Raw genomic sequence first — 25,949 nt, 5'->3', positions numbered from 1 at the left:
AGATGATCATTTTCACTTCTAATCCGAAAGGAAAAAGAAGTGGGTGATCCTAAAACTGAAAATGGGGTGGACTCTCCAACAACAAACCCAAAACAAACTAATAAAGTGCAACAGTAATTGGTCAAACAAGTGACCCGATCCTTTCAATGGGCCGCTTAAGGCAGTTATAGAAGCAAAAAGGACCCAGACTAAGTCTGAACCCTCACTTGGAACCAGCAACAACCACTGGAAAGGGATTGAAGCCGAAGGAGCATTGTAGTAGTCTGTTATAGGGACTATAGTAAAGAGAGGAGCCAACACAAAATCGGTTACGAAAGTCTCCACAAAAAGATCAACACTCATAAGAGTTGGGATACAAGGTTCAATTCACCATTAGATAATTGAATAGTGAGATTACCACTTTAACATCCAATTCTGCAGTTGACGATTTAGGTTCTGTTTGTTTTAGCGTAAAAATATTTTTTAGTGTTTGGTGCGATCCAAAAATTATAGTCAAATTGAAAATATTTTCAGTTTGACTTTAGTTTTGAAAAATGACTTTTGTTTTTAAATTTTGTAAACCATTTTTCTGAGTTTAAATTTCTCCACAAACTACGGGACCTCCATCGGAGGCTATCAAAATCCACTAATCATTTTCCGCTATCACTCATTTTCCGTATTATGTATGACCCAACCGCTAAAAAATATTTTTTGAAAAATCATTTTTCTAAAACATTTCGTTGAAAATATTGTTCGATGAAAACATTTTACGTTGAAACAAACGAAACCTTAATTCACTCTTTCACTACGTAATTATTGTCTTGGTGTTGTAGCACTCCAAAAGTATTTATAATCATATAAATATTTGAGGGCGTTACAGCAAAAATAATTTAAGAATTTAACCGAATTGCTCTTCACAAATCATTACTGGGTGCAATCTCAAGAGTCAAGAAACAACTCAATTGATTGGAAATCACGCATAAGCAAATGCCACTAAATCAAATTCCCTTCCTGCCGCTCTCACCCTTGTGTCATATATATATATATAGCAAATGCCACTAAATCAAATTCCCTTCCAGCCGCTCTCACCCTTGTGTCATATATATATATATATATATATATATATATCAAATAGATTATCCTTTGACTTTGTAGTGATCACTATTAAATTTTAGATCTAATGATATTTTTTCACATCACGTCATAAAATATGCACTTGAAAGTGTAAGAGCGAAAGTTGGTAACTTCTTTTTTTATTTTTTTTATTTATTTTTTTGATTGTTTTGGATGAGAAAGAGAATGCTTGGATGCCATGTGAGGAGACTCAAGTGCTCAATCGATGGGAAAAGAACTCCAAGGTCAACTAGAGCTACTTTTTAGAGGACTTGTTTTATGTTAAAGTATATAAAAAATATAAAGAGAAAAAACCAAGGAAGAAAGATACAGATTAAGGTGGTTCAGCCTATGACTTATATTCACACGTCAACGTTTTCTCTTTGCTACATCTTTCTTTCACTTGATAAAAATTGTACAATAAAATAACTTATTTATAGTTAAATGAGGCCAAGAATACAATAAGTACATAATCAATATCTAACCTATGAGAATTAGAAGAGTTATATAAACAATAAGTAACAAATGAAAATTAGGAGAGTTACATAATCAATATGTAACTTGTGAGAATCATGAGAGTTACGTAATAAATATGTAACATATAAGAATTATAAGAGTTATATAATAAATATGTAACATATGAGAATTAGGAGAGTAAATAATACATTAATTTAATTCAAAACAACTATTTTACATCATGTCACAATATTTTATGTTACCTTGCTGGTTGGAGTTGACTTGAGAAAATGGTTATTGACTTGGCATGATATTAGCCTTTGGTCCGCTCTCTTACACGTGTCCTACATCCATATCAAAATTGGAGGAAATGGTTCCAAACTTCCTTAAAACCTTGATGAAAATTAAAATTTACAATTTCATACGAATCAAACATTACTATACAGACGAATAAGTATTTCGGAAAATTAAATAACGAAAAATTATAATTTTATACGTAGATTATCAAAACAAAGAAAAAACCCGTTAATTTTTTTTTTTTTCCCACATGTCGTTGAATTAGATAATCATTATTACCGGTTAACTTTGACCTGTGTTCTTAGCTCTAATCACTTCATAATCCCTCTTTTTATTTAGTGAATAATAATAAAAAAAAGTATTATTTAGTAGATTACCAATTGACTGGTATACACAACTAAAATTAGTGTCAATCATATGGCATTATATATCAAGAGAAATGCTATACATTTAAAAAAAAATTTAAAAGAATTAATTCTCAAATGATGTATCACCATCTAATGAGATTTATTATTTTAAAAAATGTATTACCAACTCATAAGATAATGACACGTCATTTAAAAACCACTTTTTTTTAAAAAAAAATTGAGAATACGAAACATTTTTCATATATCATTACTCATTATGATCACTCCTTACCCACGAAACATGAAAGAAAGAGAGAGAGGGTTAAAAAAATAATAATAATACAGCAGCCAGATATATAACACCACGTGTACTCTATCCTCCACTCAGACTACGATACGTGGACATTCTTCTCGCCAGGAACCTCAACCGGGTACCTATCGATTGAGTCGACCCAGGGGTTGCCTCGGAAGTCACCAACAGGAATCCGCTTGAGAGCCCTCCAAACCGCGCTGTTACACTTGAAACCCGACCCGAACGCAATCTGCCAGACCCGGTCGCCCTCGCAGACCCGACCCTTCGCCTCCGTATACGCCAGCTCGTACCACAGCGAGCTACTCGAGGTGTTCCCGAAACGGTGCAGCGTCATCCTCGACGGCTCCATGTGCCAGCTGCTGAGCTGCAAATTCTTCTGCAGCTCGTCCAGCACCGCCCTCCCGCCTGCGTGTATGCAGAAGTGCTCGAAAGCCAGCTTGAAGTTGGGTATATACGGCTTCACCTTAGCTTTCAGGATCTTCTTCCTCACCAACGTCACGAAGAACATGAATTGCTCAGAAAACGGGAGAACCAAAGGACCCAGAGTCGTAATATTCGTCTTCAAAGCGTCTCCGGCCACCGCCATTAGTTCCCGAGCGAGCGAAACCCCAATGGTTCCTTTATCATCCTCTCTCTGATAGACACAGTTGTAATTTTTGTCGTCGGCGCCTTTGTGGGTTCGAACGGTGTGAACGAGCTCGTACTTGGACCGGGTCCGATCCTGTGCCCGGTTCGATAAGAGCACCGCCGCAGCCCCCATCCGGAATATGCAGTTGCATAATAACATTGAGCGGTCATTTCCGAAGTACCAATTGAGAGTGGTGTTTTCGGTGCTGACGACGATGGCGTAGGTGTTGGGGTTTGCGTTAAGGAGATCCTTTGCCAGGTCGACGGATATAAGGCCGGCGCTGCAACCCATTCCGCCGAGGTTGTAGTTCTTAATGTCGGTTCGAAGCTTGTAGTGGTTGACAATCATGGAGGAGAGGGAGGGGGTTGGATTGAATAAGCTACAGTTCACAATAAGGACTCCGATGTCTTTTGGTTGAACGCCAGTTTTCTCAAAAAGCGAATCCAATGCACCGAACATGACGGCCTCCGCCTCGGACCGGGCCTCGTCCATGCTCAGGCTCGGCGGTCTGGACGTAATTCCTTTCGGTAAATACGTCTCGTCGCCAAGGCCGGACCGGGACGTAATTCGTCTCTGAAACCCGATGCTGTCCTCCTCGAATGCGCCGCTATCTTCCGTCATCTTCAAGAAAAATTCCCCGGTCACTTTCCGTTCGTCCTCCGGTTTGTAACAGGAAAAGTCTACTAGATAAACCGGCCTTTTGCGCTTGGCCCAGTAGAGGCCGAAAAGAACGAGCAGCAAAGCGGAAGCAGCGGTTCGTGTGGCCGCGTTGAGGCTATCAAACCAAACTGTCCGGTTTGTCCATAACTCGGAAACCCGATCCAGTTTTAGACCGGCGAGCTGAAGCACTACCGATAATGCGAGAGGCAAAAGTACAAGAAACATGAGTATAGTTGCAGGGTTACATGAGTAGCCATACCCTAATTTGACGTACTTGAGCTTCACAGACTGTAAGAAATTCGGCAAGCGTCGCCGGATCTTGATGACTGCGGAGGACGAGTCTTTAAAAGCCATTTCCGCTGTTATTCTCTCCTTATCCATCTCTATGCTGTCCATTTTTCTTCCTAATTGGAAATATCTCTAGCTGGAAAGATCTCTCTTTATGTTCTTTTTTTTGGGTTCTTGAATAAGATGGGTCTTGTTTATTTATAAACAAAAAGTCTACGAGAAGCTGATCGAAGAAAACAAATGCTGAATTGAAAGCAATCCCTACACGTCTTGAACAGTTATAATTAGTTGGTTGAGAGATTTAAACCAGATGTTGAGAAGCAGGACATCAATATTAACTGCAAAAAAAAAAAAAAAAAAAAAAGTTGGAATTTTAGACTTGAATAAATGCGAAGTAGTTCCAAGAAAAGGTAGATAGCTCAACCACCACAGGAATTAATATTAAAAAATAAAAAAATAAAAAAACCTCTCAAGTCGATCTATTCAAAATCTAGTTTTGTTTAAATGTTCCTAAACAGTGTGATTGATGATGGGATGAGAATTTGTTGGGAGGTTTTTCCCCTCACTTGTTGTTTGTTTTTGGGGGTAAGTGGGTTTCTTCCTTTTTCATTTGCATTAGTCATGACATATCTCACATGCAAATTAAAGTAAAAAAAATAAAAAATAAGAAGATAAAATGGGAATTATGGGGATCTATCCATGTGCATGTGCATTAGAATTAGGTAAAAGGACAGTGGAAGATTACGTTTGAAGTAGGAGGTTAATGTGTGGAAGAAAGAGAAGGGAGCTGGTTGGTGTTGTAGGTGACTTGCCATCAAGGAACAATAAATGGGGACGGAGGCGGGGTCAAAAAAAGGGCAGCTGCTTTAGCTGCTAACTGCTAAATGCCCACCTATTAATTGATCCACACATATATATATATATATATATATATATATATATGTATATTGCACTACGGTTCCCAACACTAGTATATTAATTAATATATATAGACATATCATAGATAACACGAAAAGGATGGGTGGAATTACTAAATTATCATGGGGGCACTCCGCACGTGTTAAATGCATGCAGCTGTTTGCTTCCGAACAACTCATAAATTAACCTTCTTCTAGTGGACAGAAACAGGTTCCTCTTAAATGTACAGAAAGGGTAACGGTTAGAAAAATATCTTCCTCGTTTCAAAATCTTTTAATTTTCTCTATTTAGTACATTTTGAAGAATATTACATTTAATGCACTATTATTATTAAAACTTTTAGACAATACTACCCTTCAAAATGCGCACTAAATACAAGAAATTGAAGGATTTTGAAATGGAGGAAATCCTTTTCCAAACGGGCTAGGGCTATATATTTTGAAAAAGGATTCTCTCCATTTCAAAATTTCTCAATTTCTTTCATTTAGTAAATTTTGAAGAGTAGTGTTGTCCAAAAGTTTTAATGATGGTAGTGCATTAAATAAATGGAGAGGATTCTTTTCCATTTATTTTTCTTGCCGAATCGTACGTCTCTGACTTGAACTAGTCATGCCCATAATACAAATAAAATTGTTCTAAAAATTTGGAACAAACTAATTAACAAGATTGAATAGGATGGATTAAATAATTAAGTAATATTAATCTTTAATTTATTTATTTACTTGTACCTTTTAATGGTCGGATCGGATTGATTTGGGTTTGCAAGAGCTCAGATTCAGGTATATATGTGCAAATGCGAAAATGGTTTGGGCCACGTGGATCCAAGTCGAGTAGTGCTATATATACATACATAATTCCATTATCCTTCTCCGTCACTCCAAAACTTATGAGGCGTGGTTAGGGACCAAACCAAAACGTTTTATGGGCAGGAGTCAAGGCATAAACTTAGGGGGAAAAAAAAAAAAAGAGAATAAAGATGTGAGTTGCAACTGGGCCTGAAATTAAAGTCAATAAGACATAAGAGGCCAGGGAGCAAACATGTTGACCGGTGAACTCCAATATGTTTGATTATGAGTTTGTGATTGTTTAGGGTGAGAAAGGTAACCAAGATGTACAACTGAATGCACAAGAAATGTTATGACATATACCGGCCCCCCTCCTTTTGTCATTGCGTGTGGTCCTCAAACCAAAAATTAATTCTCATGCACCAAATGCTAAAGGGACCACGCCATATTAGCTTTACAGTGACAGACAAGAATAATTGAGTGATGTGGAGTGTAAGATTCGGGTGTAGGCTGTCAAATCAGGGCAAATCAAGGTGGGGGAGGGCATGATCAAACTAGATCGGTTCGAGCCAAATTTAAAGACATGGGTCGATCGATCGAGTTCAAAAAAGGGCCACCCAGGCAAGCATGTCTGTGGAAGCAAGCGCGTGAGTCTCTGGAAATGCATGGGCTGGTGGAATAACATGCAAGTGAGCACGTCAACGAAAAGAGAGGTGGGTGTATGGAGGCCGTAATGTGTGTTTTTTGGTGGGTGACAGTGCTGAATCTCGAGATTTAGTAGGCCGGTGGCCTCTCAGGCCACCCAGGCACTTGGTTGTTGACCAAAACAATTGTAGGTCACTAGATCATCTTAAGGTGGCCCCTCTTTTTTTTTTTTTTCTGCAGTACTTTAGAAAATTGACGCATAGGGCAGAAGAAAAAGAGGCCACAAGAAATTAAGTGACTTCTACTACCATGATTATATATATATATATATATTACTGTAAAAATATATTATAAGATAAAGAAGCAGTAAAATTAAGGTGAAGTAAAAATATAACTAATTCTTACATAAAATTAATTATAATTGAGGTGGGAGAGGGTGCGTTCATACTGTATATGGAACTGTCTCCATCAACAGGGAATAGATTGCTGAAATGGGGATACAAATTAAGGTGATGCAGAAATGTTTACCAACTGATCATATCCCCAATTATTGGGAGGAGATGATTATGAGGAAATTAAGGAATGAGAAATTTAAGAGTTACAACATGTAAGCTGGCTTGGGGTGCTGCAGTATACAATATTTGGAGGTTGAGAGATCAAATTAAATCAAATTAAAATGTTTTGCAGAAAATTGTTTGAAGTGAGTGAAGAGAATGTAGCTGTTTGCAACAACTGGGTATTCCGAGTAATTTTAGGTGACCTACTTGTGTTATACTAAGAATGATGTGGCTATTAAAATCACCCTTTGATCGAAATTCAATAATGATCAATCACAAACCCAATTGTGATTTTAATAGCCATATCATTCTTAGTAGGACACAAGTAGGCTACGTAGAATTACTCGGGTATTCCACATCATTTGCTATAACATGTGTTGTAATTTTTGCTTTTTTTTTGTTTTTGTTTTTTTCTAAGCAATTTACAGAAGGGAATAAACACAAAACATTTTTTTTAAAAAAAAAAAAAAAAAAAAAAAGTGGGAGATTATGCTTATGATGTGTGTATAATGATGGGTTAGATTTTGGATTGCTTGTAATATTGGGTGTTGTTGGTATTCGGTGGAAAAAATTCTCCAAAAGTTGGGAGGGAGGCGAATTAATTAATATAGTAAATGAATTTGTTTGATATATGTTTAATCATATGTAGACCAATTCCTTCCATAAAAAGCTAACCAGTAACCAGAAACTGATTCAATCAATGATCCACTTTCTAGTTTCCACAGGTTGGTCCCTGGAAAATTAAGCATATATAATATGTATTAATATCATCAACTTCATATGTACGCACAATGCTGTTTGGTGGTCCAATATTGTCACCATTAACAAATTCGATTTGACAACTAATAACAGATCCTCATATAACACCTATTATCCGCCACCAAACATATCCTCGAATTCCCATTACTTCCTCACCATACTTCTTCGAGTATTATTGAATGTTTAAATTTAGTTGGTTTGAGCTCAAATTTATTGTTGAATTAAATTATATGTTTAAATTTAGGAACAAGATCCTCTTCGGTTCAAATAATATCTAATTAATTATAGTTGGTGGGTAATTTTGTCTTTTTCATTTTTTGAGGGGACAGAAATGAGTAAATCTAGGTGGCCTACTAAAAATGATGTGGCTATTAAAATCATCATTTGATCAAAATTCAATAATGATCAATCAAAAGTTCAATGGTGATTTTAATAGCCACATTATTCTTAGTAGAACACAAGTAGGCCGCCTAGAATTACTCGATAAAAATATCTAAATATTCTCCAATTCAAATGAAATGGAGAAGTCATTTATTTTTCGAACTTCGTTCATGACCGTTCAATTAACCAACTCATTGTTTATATAAAATGAATATTGTTATTGTTTATATTCTTTTCGTAAATATATACTATTCATTAGTAACTTAATTATATTCTTTTCTATGAATATAATCGTGGAGGGAGATGCCTTGCAAATTGTAAATGCGGTCAAAGTGGGAAACAAAAACTAGAGCAAATTTGGACATATAGTAAAAGGTATTAAAGAGAGAACACGACTTTTGCAAAGTTATAAGATTGAACATGTAATAAAAAATAAAAAAAAAAGGAAAATTCGGCAGCTCATATTTTGGGGCCATTAAATGTGTCATATATAGTGTTTGGCTTGAAAAAAAATCCTAAACTGTATCTATCATAATGTAGTCAAGGAGCAAATTGCCCTGGTTGACAAATGATTTTATCAATAAAACATAATTGTGTTCAAAAAAAAAAAAAATAGTTACTTAATTATTATTCATATTTTATAATAATTAGATAAATTATTTTGATTTATAAATTTATAAAAATTAACATCACCAACCTAATATTTGTAAAAAATCATATATAATTTTGAGTAATGCTAGAAACCATATTTTTATTCAACAATGCTGATGTGACAATCTCAAACTAACCATTGCATTAGGCATTGGCTCTACTAAGTAGTGCTGATAAGAATAATTTTCCATTTCATCAAATTCTTTTTGGTGACAATAATTGTTCATTCAAGAAGCAAAGTTATCCTTTTTCCAACTTAAGATTAATAAGTATGGCTACATTATAATTTGGGAATTGGCTACCAAAATTTCAGCAGTTACAATGACTATTTTTCCATTGCAATAAGTTGAGGCTTTCTCACTTGTGCAATCTTATGAACTATCAATGAATGGTTTGAATTCATTGAAATAATTAAAAAAGAAAAAGAAAAAAAGAACAAACATTTAATTCGGGCGTGGTTTCACATTGCCCACCAAGGACCTTTCAAACGACAGTAGTGGACACATGCATGCTTCTACTTTCTCCAAACATCAATGTCTTCCATGTCAAAACGCTATTCATAACATGACCTGCACAGACATATTCAATGAAAAATGTTATTCATGACAGAGGAGGACAGACGTATATTCAATGAAAAATGTTATTCATGACAGAGGAGGACAGACGTATATTCAATGAAAAATGTTATTCATGACAGAGGAGGAGAGAGAGAGAGAGAGAGATTACTTTAATCCTTTTCAGTATTTTCTTCAGTGTTCCACATTATATCTTTCAATCCAGACGAGAAACTTTTGTAGAACTGCCGTGTGATCAGAGCATTGACAACCAAAACAACAAATACCAAAACTTAGCCCTTGGAATATTTTTTGCATCAACATTCTACTTAATTTAGAGAAAACAGAGGAAAATTACGCCTGTAGCTAGTGGTATTAGGTTCAGTTGTATGCAGCAGCTATCAGGGATTTTAAAAGATGAAAATAAAGATTCAAAAATTATTTTGCTTCCATTCTTTTCCTACACTCTCGGAGCAACCAATTAAAGGCAAGGAAAGATAAAAAAAGTTGGCATGCCTTGTGAAACTCCAATGTGTCACCACCAGTTTTTCGGAGCTCTACCATGTGCAGGGACGGAGCCACCTCAAACACCTGAAGTTGAAAATTAAGGAATCAATTGCAAAAGTATTTGATATGGTGCCATAAAATTGAAAATTAACAGTGACCTACAAGAATTTAAAATTATTAGCAGCAGCCTCTAATGTTTCTAATTACATTGACAGAGCTATAAACTCAATACCTCAGTTGCTACAGAGAGGTGACCCTTCCTTCCAGTTTTGTCACCTTTCAACTTCATCTGGAATGGTTGGAAATTAAGAAAAACATATAAATACGAATTTTTGAACATCGAACTCATAGCTTTCAATGAGATACGTGGGAGAAAAATAGCAAATAAAACAAAGCAAATGCAATAAATATGTCTAACGTGAGAATCATTACCTTGTAGTTACGCTTGTTAACATTGAAGCCAAGAGGCTTTGCAGCTTCCTCAATTTTAGACATAATTTCATTTGCAGGGCACTGGGAAGTAAAACGGGTTTCTCGCTTCACAAGACCCTAAATAGTTAAATTTATAAATTAACACGAGGATCATTAGTCAGCAATAACAGCTATCAATAACAAATATAATATAACTCAGCACAGAGCGCCATAAACCTTGAAAAAAATCACGTACTACCAAGGTTACCTGAAATTCAAATTATTTGGCTTGTGGCTAGAAAAAAATTAGATCAAAACTATGGGTTTTAAGACTACACAAGCTCGTGATTGGAAAAGTCAATCTGGTAATCCCAAGGCACCAATATGGTGCACCATTGAAATTTCAATCTTCCAAAACTTTGGAAGGGTGATATATCAATTTCGCAAAATGCTAATAATTTTTTTTTTTTTTTTATAAGTAAAGCAAATTCATTAAACGTATAAGCGCCGCCGCAACCCAAGTACAGAGGAGATATATAAGAGAAGAACACCCAACAAGATCAAGAATGAAGAAAGAGAGCACAAAAATCTAGAAAGGTAGAGATATTGAGGTCATTAACAGAGATCCCACTCAAAGAGTGATTTAAGAAAACAAAGTTGTAGCTCTGAACTCGTCTTCTCCCAATCTTTGAAACATCTAGCATTTCCCTCTCTCCAAATGCACCACATCAAACAAGAAAAGAATACATTCCAAATAATATTTAAATCATTCCGACAAAATGTTCCTTTCCAGCATACTAAGAGCTCCACCACCCGTGTTTGGGTATAACCCACTCTACTCCAAACATCTAAAACACCAGATTCCACAAGTCTCTTGCAAAGGAGGTGATCAGGTGTTTACCCCATACTATCGTCCTTTACCCCGCCATGCACACCCTCTGAAGTACAAACAAGACCGGCAGAAAACAGGCAACCTCAGTGTTCCTTACCACGTACGTATCCGAACCGTTGGCGCTCAAAGGTACTATAACGTCGAGACAAGCCGAGCTACCTCTACTCTGCCTCAGCCCGGCCAAGACCTCTGCTTGTCAACCACCGAAATTGATTCACACGATACATGCGCCGAAGAATGCTCTGCCAGGCTATGCGTTGCCATCCCATCTAAAGCAACCCCTGGTCGTCGTTCCTTACCACTACCTTATGACAACTAGAAAGCATCAAGGAACCTATGCGCATCAAGAGTGAAAGCCAGACCAGCCACTACCTCTTCTACTTTCGGGGATAATCACAAAGCCTCTCCTAGCGCCGCCTCCATATTTCGCTACTGCCAGGAAATGACAAAAATGATTCGAACCACATTGGGCAATAGAGGCTTTTATCCCCACCCTCCAGGACTTCACAAATTCCTTAGAATGTTCTGGTTGAAGCAAAACTTTCATGGTGTCCAACAACCACGATACATTGGCAATGCCCATGAAACTGAATGAACCAAACCTCTACTTCTTTCATACACCTGCAACACCGAGACTCCCTCCTCACAAAAGAACTCAAAGGAATTGGATTCAACTTAAATCCATCTTGAAATAACCATCTCCATCAACCCAGAACCAAACAGTCAGAAAACTGAAGAAGAATCGGAAAACCAGAGCAGGAAAACTAACAAACACAAAAGGTAATGACGGGATGCACCTACATGCGCAAACGAGAGAGAGAGAGAGAGAGAGAGAGCTCATATGCTTCTTCAGACACTTACCCCAAGAAAAGAAAAAGATTCACAAGTAATAAGATGTAAAAGATGTAAACGACACTTCCCTAAATGCTAATAATGAAATATTCATCAACAGAAGACAGAGAAATCTTATATACATACCTTCTGCTTCTCAAACAAATTTTCAAGATTAAAACTCGGGGACCTAGATATAAGTTCAAAAGCATTCATGGAAACAGGTCTCTCCTTCCTTTCTGTAACAAGATGTTCCTGCATAATGAACATACATGTAAAATATTTCAGGTGGAACTTGGCCTCATATTTACATGTCAGATTGATTAGATTGTTAGTTTAAAATGCCATGGGAAGAAAGCAAAATAGTTTCCAGAGTAAATATTGAGCGGTGGGACATGGACATTCTATCAGTCCCACTATATGACGACAGTAAAATAATCTGTATGAAAAGTCACATAACTGGCACAGTAACCAGAAATCTTGACTAAGAGAAATTGTATTTAAATAGTCTTACCTCTGAGTCATTGAATACAGCATCTACATCATCAAGATTTACATTTTGCTCCTCTTCAGAGTATGCTGGCGTGTACCATTTCTTGAACCATTCATCTTCTAAGATTTCAGGGATCGTTATCCGCTGAAATAAAGCACCACCATTTTTTACAACAAAAAGCATGAATGCTACAAACACACCATATTAATATACCCTTGCTAATCAGATCATGCTGTTCCATACAACTCAGGAAAAGAAAGTACAGAAATAGAATCTACTTCACAAATTTCGAATTATAAAAGGGTTTGGAGCTCACTGTAAGAGGGTTAGGATCAAGAACACGCTTTATCAGTTTTTTTGCACCGGGTGAAAAGTACGATGGAAATGTGAAATCAGCCTTGCAAATCTGAAATATATATCAAAATTATGAGTTTAATGAGATTCTCCTCATATGAAAAGACCATGCAAAATATAAAGACTTACTTTTCTATACAAAGCCACGAGATTTGGTTCATCAAATGGCAAGTACCCAGCCATAAGCACAAAGAGAATGACCCCACAAGACCAAATATCAGATGCTGTACCATCATAGCCTTTATCATTTAGCACCTGATACAAAATGTCACATGAAAGAAATCAAAAATGGAAATGCACCAAGTCATTCTGTTATGTTCATAAACTTGTAGGTAGGTACCTCGGGAGCAACATAGTTTGGGGTTCCACAGGTGGTGTGAAGCAGCCCATCCTCCTGCAATAAGAAGAATGTGTCTGCCTTCATTTCATATAATGCCCCCAAAACATTTTCCATTCTTATTCAGAATAAGTAATACAATTTCCACTAACAAAAACAAAAGGTTAAGCCCTCTATTCAGATGAGGCATGCCCATCCATACTGAAACATTTATAATAAAGGCACATTAATACACGTTAATGTAAATAAAAATTGGAAAACACTAAAGACATGAGAGTTTTCCATATTTTTATCACAAAATAACTAACTATGAGAGTGGTCACAAAATCTTAAAGCAACTCAAAAGCTAAAACTGGCAAATACTCAACTTGCTCACAGCTGTGGGCAAATCAACTTAATAGGTAGTCAATTGACTCAGTGAAAGTAGAAAGTATCTGAGTTTAATTGAGCTAATAACAGTTTAGTTAAAGCAATCCCATTCTGAGACTAAAAAATTAATAAATATCAAAACCAAGTCTTATGTGGGCTCCCCGAACATGATTGAGGCAGTGCTACTAGATGTTTAAATGGAGTTTAAACAGAAAAAAAAAAAATAGCCTCTTTCCCTCTTTGTAGTCGAGAAGACAATAAAGGAGGCATATGATTTCAAAACAAAGTAAAAGTGTGGCCTACATAGGCGCAATCAAAAGTTGAGCTTTATCTATGCCCTAGATCTTGCTAGCTTCACTAAAATCAGCTAAACAAGAATCGAGAAATGTAATTTATTGGTTTTCTCATTCACAAATGTTTATGACCTCTATCAAACTCCCTCCTCAACCAAACCTAACTCGCACTCCTGAGATAATTCCTTTCTGCAATCATGTGAATGGCGCATGTACTATATTCTTACAGGAGTTGGTTCTTGATGACAAATTTCGGTATTCGTGGATTATTCTATGGTTAGATTTCAGAGAGAACCGGCCTTTGACATGATTCACATGAGAAAGTAGGCAATTGCAGTTAATGCAGAAACCCAGAAAGATGCTAACTTAATTTATACTGCATTATGTTTTCTAACGTATAAGGAAAAAGAATGATATATGACAAAGGTTTCATAAAGTACACCACCAAAAGGTTGTTCTTCTATAAAGAAATGGGGAAAATAAAAAGTGCAAGACGGAAAGAAGGATTAAAAATCACTCCAACCACAAGACACCCCTCTTCACTAGAAATTAAACCCCTGAGTTTGCTGATGTTGGCAACCACTTTTATTAAATGATGTCATTGATTAGGTGACTTCAAATATATCAGCATCTTTGATACTGGAATTCAAAACCAACCTATCCAGAAAAAGCTACTACTACATGAAGTATGCCTTAGGATATTGACAATAGTAGATCACCACTCACCCGTACTTGCTGTGAGAATGCACTCAATCCAAAATCTGAAACTTTAAGAACACCACATGAATCCAAAAGAAGATTCTCAGGCTGCAAAAGATGAAAAATAGTACACCAATAATCAAACATAACCTAGCTGAAAAAGATTATTCCTGGGAACATTCTAAGTAAGAACTCTAAGCGGAAAGGTAAGGAAGCATGTTAAACCTTCAAATCTCTGTGGTACACGCCTCTACTGTGGCAATAATCCACAGCATTAATGAGCTGCTGGAAATATCTCCCGGCATCATTCTCTTTAAGTCTTCCATATTTGGCCTGAGAATCAAAAAGCAATAAGGGAAACTGTTTTGTACAAATAGAAGAATAATACCCACTGACTGGTTATTAGACATACATGAACACAACAAAGAAACATGGGAATATGACCACAAACGACAATTAGAATGAATTTATGTATAGTATAGTCCAAGTATAGAGTTCAGTTTCTTACTATTTGGTCAAAGAGCTCGCCACCACCAACAAATTCGAGAACGATGTAGATCTTTGATTTGCTTGCCATAACCTATGCATAAGCACAGTGGACATATAAATTAAACCATAAACATTAATAGCATCTTACTGATATGCAACTCAGAGCGCACTACATATTGACAGCTTTTAGCTTAGGATGTAGTCTATGATGCTGGTACAGAATAGACACACGTGTCTACCAACATTTGTGTGCATGTACTTTTTATGTATATGGTATGAATTCTGCTCTATCCATGGCCTTCCCCAAACAGAAATGGTTTATGTTATAGATGACAATGCTTAACCCATTAATGGAACACGTGCTTAAATGCTTTCTCAGAGCATTTGACAAAATTTCAAGTTCATGATCATGAAACTCACAACAAAAGTAATTATCAGTTAGCATCAGAGAGGGGGAGAAAGAGTCAAAACCAAGGTCTAAGGTTCCAGAACCCACTCAGTTCATCATGGAATTCTTGCCACCTCATAGAATTACACTTAACTTGCAACAATATTTTGTATCATAACGTGACCAGATTATGTACAAGATAAACAACCAATAAGGCAGAAATTTAGTCACTCAATTTCACAAGCTGTAAATCCTACAAATTGTGGAAACAAAACATACCAGAATAATCCTCTTTTGCAAAAATTAAAGGAAAAAAAAAGGGGGGGGGGGGGGGGGGGAGGAATTCAAGAGACTTCTGTTACCTCAAAAATTTTAATAACATTTGGGTGTTTGATCAGCTTCATTGTCGAAATTTCTCTTTTTAGCTGCCAAAATAAGAATCAACAAGGTGTCAAAGTAGTTAATTATAATCAATACAATACTATTTTAACATTACGAAGCACATAGTAAACTATTATATTAGTTAACGAAGAGTCTACAGAGTACCATTTTATACATAATCAATTATTAAATGCTTGAACAAAGACCACCATGTGTGGCTCGTGGCACTCAACTAGAAAACAAATAATCATAACTCTTAAAAGGAGAAGAAGAAGAAAACAAGCCGTTACATGTTCCACCATCTTGTGGCGGAAGACTTGGTCGCGGTCGAGGATTTTGATGGCAACGTTGTCACCGGTCTCGACATTCTTGGCGAACTTGACCTTGGCAAAGCTACCCTCACCCAGGGTTCTACCCAGCTCGTACCTCCCGACGCGTGTCCTCGTCGCCGGCGTCTTCTTGGCGCTCATCTTCTCCCCCGCTTTCCGATCAAACATCAGCAAACCTGAGTCCCCCGTTGGCTCTAAGAGATATGATATGCCACTGCTTGTGCAACCGAAATGTTCGCACGAGATTTGCGTGTTTCTGTTTGAAAGAGTTAATGGATATTGGAGGAGGAGGAGGAGAAGTAGAAGAAGTTTGTGCGCGTTTTCGTTAGGAGAGAACGCGTGGGGCCCACAGGATAATGATGTGGGTCCAGTTGAACCAGATTTGGACGTGTGGTCTCACCCAATAAAAAATTCCGCATGTTCCGTGGCTGCGGATATTTTTGGGCCAATTACGCATTAATTACCTAACCTTTTTCCTAAAACAACCCCTACTCGATCTATGGAATCAAATCAAATCAAACCACTTAATCGGTTCTTGAAAATAAAAAATTGGATCAAACTGATTTATTTAGGGTTGTAAAATAGATAAAAATATAATTTATAATATTATTCAACATGGATAAGCTATATTTACTTTGAAAATCCAACTCATTATCGGCTTTAACAGGGAGATATCAGGAATATAGACAGCCAAGAAAAATAATGTTATATATATATATTATTGGGTAAAGTCTATTCAACCTCCTCAAACTACCACCTCAATTACAATCTACCCTAAAACTATTAATTATGATAATTTACCTCATAAATTATCAAAACTATCAAAACAATGACAACGTACCCCTCAAAATGACGAAATTACTCCTATAAAATTTTCAATAAAATAAAAACACCCTTAAATTTTTTTTTTTAACAAAATTAATTTTTAGTATTTTTATTTTTATTTTAGTAATGATAATTTTGTCATTTTTAAAAAGTTTGAGATACATTGTTATTATTTTAATAGTTTGGGGAATAAATTATTGCAATTGATAGGTTTAAGGGTATTAAGACTGATGTGGCGTGATCATCTCAAAAAAAAAAAAAAAAAAAAGGGCCTCATTCTCTTTCGTCAAAACTCGTTTTCTTTTACATTAGTTTTAAGAATAAAAAAATAGATACTTATCCACATATAACATTACTCGCTAAAAAATATGTAGTTATCCGGGCAAGTAATGGACAATGGTGTACTTGTGAGCATGGTCTAGTGGGTAAATTGAGAAAAAAAAAAAACAAAAAAAACAATTATTAAGATTGCCGAAAGGTCATAGGGCATTTTGCAAAGACATGTTTTTGTTTGTTTATATATATGGTCCATACTAATTACTCATGGTGTGGCTCAATAATTGAGAACGTCCAAATTAAGAAGCATTATTGGTATTTCTTTGAATGCCCGAAAGGCTTATCCTGTTACGTTGACGTGGAAGAGTGGAACTTTGTCCACACAGTACTGAGTGGCCAGTGGGAGAGATTTTTTTTCCCATGTTGTCACTGACAGTAGCGTGTAATTAGATTGTGACCTATCGTCTAGTTTCCAACAGATCCACATGTTCCTAAAATAATGTTATTTATTATTATCTCAGTAATATATTATTTAAGAAAATGTTAAGTATTTTTTTACTATTTTTTTTATCTCCTTTTAGCTGTAATGTAACTTTTAAAATTATCATTTTAAAAAAAATATCTGGCATTTTCCTATTATTTATGATATATGTTTTGTATTAAAAGAAATTATTTAAAACATAACACACGTCAAGCTATGTTGAAGAAATTCTTTGGGCTTGGATCAATTCGAATAGCCCATTAAGAAGCTTAGGCTTCGTTGAGTCTCAGGCTTTGTGCTAGTAGCCCAGATTGTAGCTCCACAACCCAATTTGCTGTCTTCTTTACTGCTAGATAATCATGCCCAATTTGCCCTCTATTGGGCCACCGGTGGCCCCAAGCATTTCATAAATACAGGAGAGAGAAAATTTATTACATCGGTTCCAAAATAAATATTTTTCAGTACATCTCAAAAATATTTTCTATGTTTTTTGAAAGTGAAAATGCCCATCTTTTTTATTTATCATGTTAGTATTATTTTTAACCCTCCGAACTTAAGCTAAAAAAGCTTAAATGAAAGACTTCAAGTTATGAAACGTCCAGACGGATCCCACCGTTGAATGCATTTAGACAATCAAATTTTAAAAAGTAAAAAATTGACCATTTTCAACTACTACTTCATGAATATTTGGCATTAAAATAGATGGAATTGAATATACTACGAAGGACGCATATATATGTGCTAATTGTTTACTTAAACTACCAAAATTATCTTTAAAAGTTATTAAACAATAAAAAATAAAATGAAGGTTGGCCACCCCCTTATTGATGTTACAACTGTCAAATTATCCCCTTATAGATGTTGGAGTTGCCGAACCATCCCCGTAGTCAACAAGAAGTAGTCAGGCCACCTCTCACCGGCCACCGAATCACCCCCTAACCAGTTTCAAGGTAAATTTAAGTTTAACTACCCTTTAATCAGTTTCAAGGATAATCAAAATATGCTCGTAGTCTTGCCGGGATGTTCAACTACCATTTTACTAGTTTGGAAGGAAACCAAACCACACTTTGAGAGGTGGTTCAACCATCCTTTTAGACCTTTTTTCTTTTAAAAAAATAATAATAATTAATTAATTCTAAGTCTAATTTGAGTAGTTCAAGTAAAAACAAGACATAAGTGGGTCACATGTAGCATTTTGTTCATTTTAACCTCCTATACTAGTGGGAAGTGTAGGTTAAAAAAAAAAAAAAAAAAAAAGGACATGCATTGGCTAAACTTTCTTTAGGGTTATTGAACAAGCCCATTACTTTTGGTCTTTCTTTCTTCTTCTCTCCCTTATATCATTGCTCAAGAGATCACATAATATCTACTAGTAGATAACACCCTATCCCTATGGAAAATAGTTGCCGCCATATTACTATGGGAAAACCTTCTATCAAATCTATTTGCAAAAGTAATGTTTTGCAGCATCTAATAAAAGGTGTACACATCAGCTAGTTACACTTGATAAAATAGGAACAAAATCATTGGATTTTTCTTTCTCTCCCACTTTCTCTTCTTCTCTTGTTCATCTTCACCGAAAATCTTATTTCCTCTTATTCTCTTTTTCTCCCACTTTCTCTTCTTCTCTACTAGTGGGTCTGGCGTGACCCACAGCTGGGACTGGCGTGACCCACAGTTGGGACTGGCCGTGACCCAGCAGTGAGTCACCTCCTCCGGCGCCGTCAGTCACCTCCTCCAGTGCCGTCAGTCACATTTTTCGGTCTTTAGGATAATAAAATCCTTAAAAGGTTAACCTTCCACCTCTATGTTTTATATTTGAATCCAAAAACGAGTTTTGAGACATTAGAAACGGATTTTAAGGTATTAGAAATTGGTTTTGAGGCGGGTTACAGCCGAAAAATGCATTAAAAACGAGTTTTGAGGTGGGTCACGACTGACCAAACCCACGGCGTCGTGGGTCTAGCGTGGGTTTTGCTAGTCGCTAGACCCACGGCTGGGTCTGGCCGATCAGGGATTTTTTGTTCTTTGATTTGGTGCGTTTGTTCTCAGTTTCATTTTTTGTTTTTTTGTTTAAATTGATGATGTGTCAAATAGTGATTAAATGCTGTAAAATAGCTAGTCTACAGCAAAACCTGATATTTGGGACTCTCCATTATTATATATGTTATCTTCAACAATAAGCTAATCAATATTAAATGGTGGTTTGGATTTTATCAATATACCTAGGGATCCCTAGGTATACCTAAGACCTGACGAGGTGCAATTAATTAATTATCTTTCCAATTAACAAGAAAAATGGGTGTTCTATATGAATTGTACAAGATGCAGGAGCCAACCGGACAGGGTCATCCTATTCCTATATTCTCATCCAGCTATTACTCACCCCAGTATACTACTCAAGTAGAAGTGGGGCCTGCACATGCTATTATAGCTATAAAATAAATATTTTTATTTTTTAAATTCATTCATTTTTATTGATTTTTTTTTTTAATGACAGTGATTTAACATAAAGATCATGACTCTGACTTTACAATTCACCCAATTGGTTGATGGTGTATTAATAAAAAATAATATTTTAAAATCTGTTCTCATATGTTATTGATTGATTTGTTGATTTAATCATTTGTTGGCTAGTTGCTGAGGATAAAAAATGGGTTAAGGTATAGTTTCCGATATGGGTTGTGTAGGGAATAAATCCCATCATATGTCTCATTCAATCACATCTACATGAAAAATAATTCGGATGTTAGAGAAAAATAATCCAGAATGGTCTCCTTATGAAAACACTACACTCATACACCAATTAATAAGATATAGACGAAGAATTTCACTCAAATACTAACAGCCAAATCCCCTTTCATGGAGAACAATCAGTTGGTGGTATGCCTGCTAGCACATGGTTATGAGCATAAATCTAAGGCATCGGATCATTGCAGTAAATCAACCATTAATTGTGATCCTGAAGATCCTAAAGCAAGTTGTAAACTATTATGACAAGTTCAACTGCGCCCTAAAAATCATCCTTACTTTGTCATTCAAAGGGTTGTATAAAATACCATATATAACATAAAGGGTCACTTGAAGTCTCGATTGAAGTTGAGTTATGAAATTAAAGGAGGGAGGATAATACTAGCAATCTTGCGATTGTGAAGTATAGGCAGCAATTGCCACGTTGATTATTGTGGATGGCGTGGCATGCTAACAAGGCAAAACTTCGAACTAAAGTCTAGATGATGTAGCACCAACATTTTGTTGACATGACAAACTTGTAGCCCAAGTTGGAGGACACATGTGAGGCTTGGATTGAGCCACCTCATTAATAGCTCAGTCGGCCAAGCTTCATACCTCTATGGACCAAAATGTCACACCAAAATTTCAATTATGTGTGTCTACATGTATTTGGGAGGGTTCTAAAGCATTGGAGTGATAGGAAAGTGGTAGTACAATCTAGATGTTCGAAGTGTTCAAAAGTAAGCCGAGTTGTTGGGTATAACCTTTACACTCTCGCTTTTAATTATTTAGTTATTTAAATCATAATTGATAGGAAGACTTTGAGGACTCAAAATCCTGATAGCAATCGTGCAATTCAAGAGGACACCTCTAACATAGGGACAAATAGTAAAGTTTGAAAGAATTTAGGGTTAGTAACTTTTTTGGTATTTGGGTTTGAACGTTTTTACTTTTTCCCTTTTAAAACATAACAAATCTAGTACCTCACATATGGAAAAAGATGGAATCACTACCTTCGTTAATTTTCGTCAGTCCCAATTAACGAAATTTCATGTCATCACCATTAATATCGCGACATGTATCCTAAAAATTAAAAATTAAAATAATTATGAAAATTTTATGGAGTGGCCGGCCACCACACCCCATTTTGGCCAATGGGGGTTGCGGCCACCCCCATTTTGGCCTTGGTGGTGGCTCCCCCAAGACTGGTCTGGGGGTGGCCGAACCACCCCAAGGCCCTTTGGGATTGTTCGGCCACCCCCAAGGGCAAAGGGGGTGGACCTTTGGCCTTGGGGGTGGCTCGCTAATTATTATTATTTTTTTTAGGTTTAGTTTTTTTTTTTTTTTTTTTAATATTTTAGGATAATGTCGCGATATTAATGGAGATGGCGTGTAATTTTGTTAATTGGGACTGATGAAAACTAACGAAGATAATGATTCCGTCTTTTTCCATATGTGAGGACCTGAGGTACTAGATTTGTCATGTTTTAAAACCTAGAAGAAAAAAATTAAAACGTTAAAACTCAAGTACCAAAATAGTTATTAACCCAAAAACTTAATGTAAACCTCTTTCAAATATGAATCTATCTGATTCAGAGGGGAAGAACTTGCAACAGTATCTCAATTTCAATTCAAACATGAGTTTGATTCACACTACATGTTCTAAGAAATATTTAGTCTTTGTCTAAAGAAATGTCTTGGCTAATTTGTATCCAACGTACACCTACTAACTAATTAACTAACTAACCACTTTAACATCTAATTATCTAACCTTCCAATTAAACAAACTAGGCAATTAGTACTAACTAAACTAACTAACCATTTAATACTAACTAAACTGGCTAATTAATTTAAAAAAAAAAAAAAAAGAAAAAAAAAAACTAAACTAGCTAACTCCCCATTAACCATTAACTTAACTAACCAATCATTTATCGTTAACAAAACTATATGACTAACATTATAACTAAACTAACAAAATCATCAATACTCTAAAAAAAAAAATTCTTTCATAAACCACGCCCCTTTTTTTTCTTTTTTTTTTTTCTGTTAATTTATTGTTACTATCTTCCGTATTTTTCAAGCAAGGTGTTACAATGGTATTATGACTAAAGACTCTACCTCAAGCAAATGCTTAGTAGTGTGTAATTGCCTTTAGGGACTTTAACGAAGGCATCTTGAGAAGATTTACATTCTTAAGTTTATTGAAATTTAAGCCAAGGTCAGAATTTGGTGGCTTGAATTTAAGTGAGGTTAACCACACCTACTAATTATCATGACTCACTCTAGTTTGGTAGAAAAAAAATGATTTGATCACATGTACGTACGTGATTTCTTCTCTTGTGGGGTGAATGCATTAATTGACACCTAAAAGAAGAATCCTAGCCAACCTTGGAGAGATGCTCTTGGTTTTTTTCCTTCTCCAACTAGAACAAAGTGATGTAGCCAACTTCTTAATTTACGTGTTAGTACTAAAGAATTGTGTAAAAGAAGAATTATTTTTGTCTTGTGTGAGAGTAACATTTAGGTTAGAGTGGCCTTTTATTATTATTACAATTTTGTACTCTATTTTTTATTAGTAAATTTCATTGTGATTGTACCTCACATCGAAAAACCACGTAAATTCATGTATTTTCATATGTGATTGTTTTGCGTTATTTACTGCTGCACAATATGAGATATTATAACATATATTAGCATACTAACATATGTATTATAATATATATACACACACTAAAGATTCTCAAGTAACCTACATAACATATATATATATAAAGCTTTAAATGAGCTCAAACAAGTCAAAGTCGAATTTATACGAGCTTATTTAAAAGAACCTGCCCACTTCTAAGCTTCCAAAGTTGATAAGAAATTGTTCGAGATGAAACCTATAATCAAGCTTTAAATAAGGTCAAGTCGAATTTATACCAGCTTAATTTAAAGGAACGGACCCACTTATGAGGTTCCTAAGCGAGTAAAAAATTGTTCTTAGATGAAACCCATTTATTTTTCTAAAATCAAACAAAGACTGCAGTTAATAGCTAGCGGAATGAACCACAAGATCATACGTATACGTAGCTAGCAAAATGCCAAAAGAAACAAAATCTACCCCAGATGCCTCCATCAATCACAAGTCTCAAAATCTGAGACGTAATATTTTTCTTCTCTCTATATATACATAGGCTTTAACAAATAACTACTTTGATCAAAAGGCACGTCTCTTGCTTCCTCAATTACACTTACTTTATTGTATGGCTTGCAAAATCCAAAGCATCAGTCATGGGTCTCTTTCCTCGTAGCTCCCCACTACACTACTCTTATTCTCTGCCTCTTTCTCCCTTATAAACCTCTTCCACCACCCACCTGTATTTCCACACCTCTTCGATCTCCTCACTTGTCTTCTTTTCTTTCTACATATATTAATTACAGCTTCTTCTTTTTTCTTTTTTGTTTTTTTGCCTAATTCTCTTATTTGAAAATTTAAATTCAGGGCAAAATTTTGATGGGATTGCTTAAGGAAGAGGGAGATGATCACAAGGAAAACCAAGAGATGAGATTGAAGACATGCATGGTTAATTCATGGTCGTTGATGGTAAGCATGATAGGGGGTTTAGCATTGGGATGGTGGGAGTATGAGTACCACTCAACAAACAGTCAACTGTGGATGGTGCCCTTCGGTCTCATTCTGCTTCTTACGCCGCTTGTTGTTTGGTCCTCCATCTTTGTTTCCGACATATGTAGCTCCGAGGTGGTCGCCGCCCTTCCCATGGCGAGTCAACCCGTTCCTCCACCACGTGACTCAGTCTGTGACGACCCTGAGAGATGATGATTGACCATAAAATCTTCTCTAATACAAGAAGGTGGGAAATACATGTTTTTTAATAGTTTTATTTTAAAAAAGTTAAAAAATTATGTACTTCTTTCATATGCTAATTGAGGATACATGAAAAATTTATAGACGTTGTTTATATGAGAGGTGTTTATATCTCAAAATACTAATAATAATAATAATTTATTCTTCTGGATGAAAAAGATGCCATTTGAATGAGAATTTATAGATAGAATCTTGTACGTGCTGCATCATGAGCTCTATATAATTTAGAAGAAATTGAAAAAGATATATTGCATTTATAAGGTCAGGTCATCTGATTTACGAAGGTGCAGATTGATTATTAGTTGGTTGGTGGGCTGTAGCCTTTATGGTTTATCTAACTTTAAATCAATATTCTTTTTGAGTTTCTTTAGTTTTTACAAGATTAAAATATTGCGATGAGATGATGGGGATGAATTTGTGAAACTTTAATATGATTATTTAATTAATATTATAACAGAAAAAAGTTATCAGATTAAGTGAATGCCATGATATTACGGAGGTTAGTCAACGCAAGAATGCTGCCTTCCCCAGATTTTATGGTTCCAAATAATACTAAACCTCTACCAACCTTCTTATGCATTTTTTTATTCTCAAGAGGTGACGTGGCTTTCCTAAAAAATAACAAACAAAACCCTTCACGTAATTGCACATTTGCACGAGATAAAGTGATAGAGATTAGAGAGAGAGAGAGAGAGATAATACAAGTGGATAAAACAGATGCTAGCTTCCTTCCCGTTCAAATTGCCACGTCAGTAGTACCGAAAGAATCTTACACTAGACTGTGTTTTTTTTTTAAGGCTATGTTTGTTTTAATGTAAAGTATTTTCTGTCTGTAAAAAATTTTAACCAGAAAAATGATTTTTTGTAAAATATTTTTTAGTGCTGGGGGCTCATATGGAAATTATGAGCAATGGCGAAAAACGGCCATCAACTTCCAGCAGCTACATGGCAAAGGCCCAACAATTTTGAGAATGAGACTCTCGAACTCAAAAAATGGTTTATGAAATTTAAAAATTGAAATTATTTTTCAAAAATATATAAGTTTTTTTGGTCAAACAACAAATATTTTTGGTTTGATTGTTATTTTCGGTGGCATCAAATACCGAAAAATACGAAAAATATTTTATAACGAAACAAACGGAACCTAAGATTATGGTTTTGTCAACCTAGAGTTGTCAAGCATACCGCACAATTTAGTCCAATGCGAATGCTCTAAGGGCTTTGAATACGAACATAATTCTTAGGGAAAGAAGAGTTGCTTATTATGCAGCAAAATAATGATTTTTGGATTTCATTTTTTATTTAAGTGTTTTTCATTTAAATAAGGGAAAAATGCTCTAAAGATATGACTTTTTATCAACTCACTCCCTAAAATTAAAATTTTATTGATTTATACTCTCTAACGTTCCAATTGTTATCAAATTGATCATTCCATTAAAATTTTAACAGTGCTACCACATCATACCCAATCAAAAAGTAACACGATTTTTTTAATAAATAAAATAAAATTTGAAATGAGAATATTTATTTATTTATTATTTTTTTTTTAAAAAAAAAAAAGTCTCCTGTTAGATGACCCCTGTAAAATTAATATCCACTGGGCCAAATATATTACACATGCTGATCAAGATTATAAAAACAGATTAAATATAACACATCATA

At 35.5% G+C, this 25,949-nt stretch overlaps 2 protein-coding genes across 2 annotated transcripts; both read right to left on the bottom strand.

The window, feature by feature from the left end:
- Positions 1–2,494: 2,494 nt before the first annotated feature.
- Positions 2,495–4,349, bottom strand: KCS1 (3-ketoacyl-CoA synthase 1). The gene has a single exon (XM_059600776.2). The coding sequence runs from the start codon at positions 4,187–4,189 to the stop codon at positions 2,582–2,584; it is 1,608 nt and encodes a 535-aa protein (XP_059456759.2). The 5' UTR covers positions 4,190–4,349; the 3' UTR covers positions 2,495–2,581.
- A 4,654-nt stretch (positions 4,350–9,003) lies between these two features.
- Positions 9,004–16,407, bottom strand: CIPK9 (CBL-interacting protein kinase 9). Its single transcript, XM_059600778.2, has 15 exons — positions 16,066–16,407; positions 15,757–15,819; positions 15,026–15,097; positions 14,743–14,850; positions 14,545–14,625; positions 13,160–13,213; positions 12,949–13,074; positions 12,782–12,871; positions 12,487–12,609; positions 12,120–12,227; positions 10,271–10,387; positions 10,071–10,127; positions 9,848–9,922; positions 9,504–9,576; positions 9,004–9,346 (listed from the first exon to the last, which is right to left on the bottom strand). The coding sequence occupies exons 1-14, from the start codon at positions 16,270–16,272 to the stop codon at positions 9,505–9,507; spliced, it is 1,353 nt and encodes a 450-aa protein (XP_059456761.1). The 5' UTR covers positions 16,273–16,407; the 3' UTR covers positions 9,004–9,346; position 9,504.
- Between the last annotated feature and the right edge of the window lie 9,542 nt (positions 16,408–25,949).

This window comes from Corylus avellana, chromosome 6 (genome assembly GCF_965113065.1).
Source record: "Corylus avellana chromosome 6, dhCorAvel1.hap1.2, whole genome shotgun sequence".
Classification (NCBI taxonomy): domain Eukaryota; kingdom Viridiplantae; phylum Streptophyta; class Magnoliopsida; order Fagales; family Betulaceae; genus Corylus; species Corylus avellana.
The sequence above is the reverse complement of the archived record's forward strand: the minus strand, read 5'-3'. Positions and strand labels throughout refer to the sequence as shown.